Source organism: Chenopodium album, chromosome 18 (genome assembly GCF_948465745.1).
Source record: "Chenopodium album chromosome 18, dcCheAlbu1.1, whole genome shotgun sequence".
Lineage (NCBI taxonomy): Eukaryota > Viridiplantae > Streptophyta > Magnoliopsida > Caryophyllales > Amaranthaceae > Chenopodium > Chenopodium album.
The window spans coordinates 3,624,791-3,632,743 of record NC_137851.1 but is presented as its reverse complement, the minus strand read 5'-3'; the positions used below and the strand labels follow the sequence as shown (position 1 = coordinate 3,632,743).

The 7,953-nt window shown below is 33.2% G+C and overlaps 1 protein-coding gene across 1 annotated transcript; it reads left to right on the top strand.

Annotated features, from left to right (window-relative positions):
• The first annotated feature begins 6,109 nt into the window (after nt 1-6,109).
• On the top strand, nt 6,110-7,953 carry LOC145591198 (protein phosphatase 2C 37-like). Its single transcript, XM_081647602.1, has 3 exons — nt 6,110-6,668; nt 6,784-7,107; nt 7,201-7,953. Exons 1-3 carry the CDS (start codon nt 6,231-6,233, stop codon nt 7,636-7,638), a joined length of 1,200 nt encoding a protein of 399 aa, XP_081503728.1. The 5' UTR covers nt 6,110-6,230; the 3' UTR covers nt 7,639-7,953.

Below are 7,953 nucleotides of genomic sequence, written 5' to 3'. Positions count from 1 at the left end.
ATACATACTCGTAATATACTTGTATCCATCCTAATTCATAAGGAGTACTATTGGAATATATTTTAATTAGAAATAATAATATTGTGAATATTGTGAAAGGATATCTTAAAATATATTGTGATATTGTGACTTATCTTAGATTATTTACTTATTTAGCTTTGCCCTCCAAGTATACCTATGTATAAATATTGTATGTGGCTGATATTGATTAATGAGAATTACACAGAGAATTATCAATCGTATTTAGGAAGTACTCTGTATAATGCATGCACACCTTTAGTTGTTTGAGTGTTACGTTCTTTTTTTACTGTTGTAATATTCATCTACGGTACAACACTACGATGTGGTGACTAATATATATTATGTAAGATTATAGTTTTTGAATAGCTTATAATTATTGTTAATTAGTTGAAGTTCTGTATTAATATATTACATATTTGCCCGTCAAACTTAAAACCTTACAATAAAATAGAGAAATTATAATTTTATTCGTCCAAAATTATTTATTTGGAGTGAATCGTCATACAAGTATAGTATAAAAGTATACAACTAGTGGGAGTTGAGTCACATGAATGGTACGAAGTATAATCTTTTTTCTTTAAAATCTCGTGATTTAAAAACCCTACACAAAATATTCTAATCCTAATAATTAAATTGAGAAATATACACATGTCAGCAACTTAATGTGAATATATAATATTAAAAATATTATGATGACTACTCTTAGAAGACACGTACAAAGATATAGGTACACAGTTGCGAAGTTTTACATTCTCTTTCTTTTTAAAATGATATTTTTTTTCAATTTAAAATTCCCTAAGTAGTAATTTTTCACCCATATTTTCGCAATAGAGGTTGATTCCCATTAAAGGCAAAAATTAAAAAAATTAAAAGTAAAAAGTAGAGGATGATTGTTATTGGAGTGTCGAAATTAGATTGGATCAACCTTATTATATTAACGACTAAATAACTAATCAAACCATAATTAAAAGTATACGTAGCATAGGTTAGCTAACTCTGACATTAGCATATAGTACCCTCTATAATTAACAAAATAAGGGAAGGTGACAGTGAAACATAAGATGTTTAATTAATGTGATTAAACATCAGTCAGCGCCATTTGCATAAAAAAAGCCAAATTAGAGAGAGCATTTACTTTATTATGGACGGCAAAGACTAAATATTTAGTAATTGTTAAAGTAAACGAACCTTAGAGCATCTTTATTCATAAACAAAAACAAAACTTGTTCATGTTATTATTCACAAAAAAAAATATTTTCTCTCTCGTATATATAAACTAAATAAATAATTTCCAACATCTTCCTCTTAACCATGAACCCAACAAAAAATTGTTCATGTTACTATTCACCTATTCCACTTCAATTTATCTTTTATTAAAAATTAAAATACATACATAAATAATAATATAATAATCTCATGTGTACACAAACAATTTTCATTCATAATTGTTCATCTCACTATTCACCATCACCTAAATTTCTTTATCTTATTTTATTTAAATAGTAACCCAAACAATTTTATTTATTCATGGTTAAGATTGCTCTTATATATATTTCAATATATATGCAATTTTTTTAAATTTTTTTGTTTCGACCAGTCCAATATGCCTACTAAATTAAATTACGTATACCTTTTACGTGGAGAGTAGGAGCGTACCGCGTAGCCAAAAGTTTGAACGAATATTGAAACGGTTAAACACAAACTTATTGATCTGATTGACATAAAATAAGTACTAAAATAATGCAAATGTCATCTCTTAATATTGATATAGACTAATTCAGTAATTCACATGAATTTAAAGTAAGTGAAAAAAATTGTCAATTGGTCTCTTGAATTAGTATACGTTAACTTACTACAACTATTACGAAATAGTAAACCGAAATAAGAGTGTAACTTTATGAAGAAAAAAAAAACAAGTGATGATTGGGTTTAGTTCTCATGTACTTTCTTTAATTCTCGTGATTTTTCTTCAAAAGTGACAATCATATGGGGACGGAGGGAGTACAAAAAAATACAACTATGTATATATATTGTATTTATTATTATTTAAAAAAAAAAAAACTATACTAGTATAGTTTTGATCATCACATTTATTTATTTGTGCGCCTCAATATGTATGGCGTATGTGCACAAAATCTCTGCCAAGTGTGGGAGAACTTTTGTCCTTCTAGAATTTCTCCTTGCATTCTCATGGACAATCTGTCTAATGATTAATAAAATGCGGTGCTAGACTTCTTTCAAAATAAAATAAAATAACTAAAAATATGATATTTAAAACATAAATGTTGAGATGAATCAAACAAATCTTATTCGACTATGTTTTTTCTTAAGAATTTATATACTCTATCACTAAGGGTCTGTTATGTTCAGCTTAATTTTAGTTCAGTTCAGCTTAACTCCAATCAGTTTAGTTCAATTCAATTCAGTTCCTAATTTTTTGTCTCATAAACAATTCATTTCAGCTTTATTCACTTCACTTCAGTTTAGTTAAATTCATCTCCAATCATTTTAGTCCAGTTCAATTGTTTTCAGTATATCAAAACAGACTCTAAACATTTACTCCGGAGTACTTTGTATATTGCAGTCCACCATTTTTCTCACAAGTCATTTTTCTTGTATAAGGTCTAGCGCATAGCTCCTATATGCAAACATTGCATATAGAGATGACAATGTGGTAATACAGTTGAAGTTGTAGTGGGAGTATAAAGTACCATTTAATAGGTAAATAGTACCATTAAATGTTGTAGTGTATAAATATTATGCTAATAGTACAAATAAGGGCATGTTCTCTTTAGCTTATTTTCAGTTTAGTTCAATTTTTAATTTCCTTCTCGCATAAAATATTCAGTTCAAACCATTCAGTCAATCAGAACATGCCCTAATTATGAAAATGATACATCAAAATATTATACTACCGTGAGATATAATAGTACTATTAAAATATAAATGGTACAACATACATGTATAATAGTACAAAAATATATCACTAAAAATAAAAAGTATTCCCTCCGTCCCTTAATAAAAAGGCTCTTTTGGTTTTTGTGTGGGAATTAAGAAAGTTGTAAATTTTTTAAAATTAATGATTAAAATTACATATATGCATGTGAGATTAGAGAGAGATAGAGAGAAAGAAAAATTAGTTGGGAATAATTGAAGAGATAGAGAGAGAAAGTGTTGAAAAATGATGTTAAAAGTACAAAAAAGTAAAGGAAAAAAGATGACAACTCATCAAAATGTCAAAAAATACAACCTTTAAATAGTTTGAGATATTGTATTTTGGTTTACGCAAAAAAAAATAAAACTTTGTATTAAGGGACGGAGGGAGTATCATGCTAAATACGCTTTTTTACTTTTGCCCTCCTATATGCAACAAATACATATAAAAAGTATGCTAAAGGAAAGTACTCGTACTTAGGGATGGCAATGGATCGGATTCAGATCGGGTGGAGCTTCACCCGCATCCATCCATTACTCTAATCGCTCCATCCACATCCATCCGTCATCCGCTTCACCCATCATCCATATCCGTCCGTCCATCATCCGCGGATGAAACGGGTGGAGCGGATGACTAATGGATGAGTATTAAAGTGGAAAAAAACTCACATAAACTCTAATTTTCGGTTATTTGTACAATAATTTTTTTATTTTATTAATACAAAATGAAACAATAACAATATATTGTTTGAACAATTAATTTGCAACAAAAAAATAAGTAATTTTCTTGCACATTTTATATTTTATTATTAAAATTCTTAGATTAAAAAATATAATATATGTTAAACGGGTGGGTGGATGGTTAGCGGGTGAAAAAAGTATCATCCACATCCGATCCGATCCATCACCCGTTTCATCCGTCACCCGCTTCTCATCCATTTAATTCGGGTTTTCGTCCATTTATTTATAGCGGGTGGAGCGGGTTCGTGGATATCCACTTAATATTGCCATCCCTACTCGTACTCCGTATTGTAAAGCACAATACTCATAAAATCATTTCCTTTGTCAAAAAAAATAAAAATAAATAAATAAAATGGAGCCAAAAAAAAAAAAAAAGGTAGAACGGTAGAAGCAGAGTATAAGGCAATAAATACAAATGCAACAAAATCCAAAAAAAGCGGCTTCAGAGCCACGTCAAGCAAGAGACAGGTGTCGAAAGGAGAGTGTAAAATGCTGAAGAAACGAAGACTCCCCAAGAAAATAAAAAAAAAAGTTAATATTCTGGATTTATGAGATGTGGCGTTTGTATTTGTTGGTGGTCCCATGCATTACCACTCAGATCACTCACCCCTTCACATTTTTCCTTTTTTTGTTTTCTGAATTTCTGTCTTTTCCCTTTGCCTTTGAGAAGGACACCTCCTTTTAAACATCTGTTGCCTCTTCACATTTTCAATCTATTTCCTCTACCCACCACCCCCTTCCACCTTTATTTTTTTTCCTCTTCTGCTTTATTATATTGTAGATTTGGAAAACCTAATCATGATTATGTTCTTATTTTCAGGTTTACTCCTCTCAAACTCATATTACTTGCAATATTTAACCAAAGACACTTGTTAATACTTAAAAAGTTTAGTATTTGAAAAGTATGTAAATTACGGAGTAGTAACAATAGTTGATTGAACTGAGATTTGTAAATAGTGCAACGAGTCAATATGTTACAAGTGAAGTGAATATATAAGAACTACACGTGTTATTTGATGATTAGAGTTTAATTTTGACAGCAAACAAGTTCATTTGCTCTATTAGCGGGGTTGACTTCAACAGAATTAGGAACAATTAGCTGATGGAGTTCCATTAATTGCAAAAAAAATTATTGGAAATAAGAGTCGGTTTAGATTAGATGTTTGTGAAAATATAACCAAATAACAACTATATCCTCAAGTTACTCAAAGCTACATTTCACCAACTTAATTGATCACCATATTCTAACCTTAATTTCAATTTTCATAAACATAGCTAAAATTTATTACTGCCTCCGTTTCATATTATTTGCAACGATTTATCATAAACTAGAGAGGAAAAATATCTAATTAATGCAAATAATACGAAACGGAGGTAGTAAATATTTTTACAAAATACTATTATGCCGACAACCAATATAAATTGGCCGTCAAATAAGTTAATGCAATCAACTCTTACCAACTATATTTGCCTTAATTCCAAACAAGGCCATAGTTCTTCTAAAGGGAACATGACTAACCTCAACATTTTCAATAGTTGAAGAAACCAAGTTATTCCTACGTACATTATGAAAACAATGATGAATCGTCCAGATAGTAAATAATTATAAAATCTATTACGTAATTACCTTCCTAAAACAACAGAGACAAAGAGACCAGCTCGTTCTTTACCCAACTCATATGCACATTAGAAATAATTACATCAAATATTAACAAAAAAAAGTTAATTACTTGAGTTGAGTTAATGACGTAAATATCGTCGCCTTTAACTAAGGAGTAAAAAGATATTTGATCGGATGGAATATTTTTAATAAAAAAACCTCTAACTAATTAAATGCCTTATTAGAGGATCAAAGCTTTCGCAATCAAAAATCCAAAATTGGACCCAACAAATTCAACCCTTGCCAGCTTACCAGTAAATAAATTCCACGTGTGTGAAGTATGAACCATATTTGGATTTTAAAAATAAAATAAAATAGCAAGGTAACAAGGATTTTAAACAATGAAACGGTAAAAAAAAAAAGCATATGAAACCCAAAAAAAAAAAAAAGAAGGGTGAGTGTGTTGGGCGCGAGGTTGGGTACAGGTGGTGCAACAAAAGGACCACATGCGTGTCAGAAAAGGGAGGCCGGTTGAACAGTTCGTGTTATTCTCTAATTGGTCCACGTATCCTTCCTAATTCCCCACCTCCCACCCGTCAAAACCTATCTCCACGTGTTCTTTCTCTTCTCAAACTCCATTCATCTCTCCTCTCTAATCCAACGGCTCTCCTTCCACCTTTCTTTACTCTACGTCACTCCAACTGGACGTGTCGGCCCACCCTCCCCTGCCCGCTTCTATCACGGGCAGCTGCCCGTCTTTTCCCCTCTTTTTTTAAAGACCTCTCTTCCCCTCACCCATTTCTCTCTCTCCATTATTTCCTCACTTCAAACTTTTTTTCTCTCTCTCAATTTTATTCTTAAATAAGCCGGTCTAAACCCGGTTTTATTCTTTCTACAATTCATCATTGCTACTGCTATTACCTTTTCGGATCAAATGGCGGGAATGTGTTGTGGTATTAACGTTGGTGAGAATGAACCCACTAGTCCGGTTGAACCGGCCTCACGAACCGCTCGTCGCAGGAGAATGGAACTCCGTCAGATCAAGTTTATCACCGATATTGCTGATACTACTCGCTTCAAACGCCGCAAAATCGAAGATCAAGATCAACAACCACAACAACAGCCGACGTTGATTCTACCGGCGGCGAGTGAGTGTGAGAAATTTTTGACTTTGAAATTTCCCGGCGAAAAACCTAAGGAGTCCACGCTTGATGATGACTTTCCTAAGTTCGGTTACACTTCTGTTTGTGGTCGGAGAAGAGATATGGAAGATGCGGTTACGATTCGTCCTTCTTTCTGCAAAAAAGATGACTCCAAAAATCAACCCGGATTTCATTTCTACGGTGTCTACGACGGCCATGGCTGCTCTCATGTAATTACTCGACAACTTTGAGAATCAATCTCATTTTTTCTCATCCAATTCGATATATTTCAGCGCGTGAGTTGATTTTTTTTTGGTGCTGATTGATTTTTGTTTGTTATTATAGGTTGCGAAAAGATGTAAAGAGCGGATGCATGCGATTGTAAAGGAAGAGATCGAGAAAAACGACGATGATGACTGGACTCAGGCGTTGTCTCAGAGCTTTACTAGAATGGATAAGGAAGTAGGAGATAGAGCGAAGAACAACGCCGGTGCTTCAACATCGACGAGCTGTCGATGTGAGCTGCAAACACCGCAGTGCGACGCCGTCGGATCTACCGCCGTTGTCTCCGTAGTAACGCCGGAAAAAATTGTAGTTTCAAACTGCGGTGATTCACGCGCCGTGCTTTGCCGTAAAGGCGTCGCCATCCCTCTATCCAACGATCATAAGGTAATTTCACCGGTCTATGATGACGTCATAATACAAATTTATTTTTATTACTAAAAGGCGGAGAATTAATATTTATTTGAATTTGTTTTGCAGCCGGATAGACCCGATGAGTTGACCCGGATTGAAGAAGCGGGTGGTCGAGTAATATATTGGGATGGTGCAAGAGTGCTGGGAATGTTAGCAATGTCCAGAGCAATTGGAGATAATTATCTAAAACCGTATGTAATACCCGACCCGGAAGTAACGGTTACGGATCGGACCTCAGATGACGAGTGTTTGATTTTAGCTAGTGATGGACTATGGGATGTTGTATCGAACGAAACGGCTGCGGCCGTGGCGAGGATGTGCTTGATTAATGCCGAAAAGCCGGCATCGCCGCCTCGTTCGCCAGGGAACGAAGCGGTGGTTGCGGCTACAAAGGATAGTTCCGATAAGGCGTGTTCGGATGCTTCGATTTTGCTGACGAAGTTGGCTTTGGCGAGGCAAAGCGCTGATAATGTCAGTGTTGTTGTAGTTGATCTTAGGAAATAAATGAAATTACAATAAAAAAGAATGATTGAAATTTTGAGGTAGTTTTGTTGTTAGTAGGTTGGGAATTTTTAGATTTTTATTTTTTAAATTTTATTAGCGTTTCTTTGTAGGAAGGTTTCCTAATATTGATGGTTAAAAAAAAATGGCCAAATGTATGGAAGGAAGGGCTACTTTGGGTATAGGAGGAATCATCCACGATGATGTTAGATTCATCAAATTGTAAAAAAAGAAAATCGTGGTAATTAATTTGTACCATGTTCTATTTTAAACTAATTAATTGTATCTATTAGTAGATATTTTAATTCCCAATTAACT

Bases quoted from the DNA above. Each gene is read 5' to 3' on its own strand.
- LOC145591198 (XM_081647602.1), top strand. From the start codon at position 6,231: ATGGCGGGAATGTGTTGTGGTATTAACGTTGGTGAGAATGAACCCACT. The intron at 6,669-6,783 runs GTAATTACTCGA...TTGTTATTATAG, and splicing joins ACGGCCATGGCTGCTCTCAT to GTTGCGAAAAGATGTAAAGA. The intron at 7,108-7,200 runs GTAATTTCACCG...TTTGTTTTGCAG, and splicing joins CTCTATCCAACGATCATAAG to CCGGATAGACCCGATGAGTT.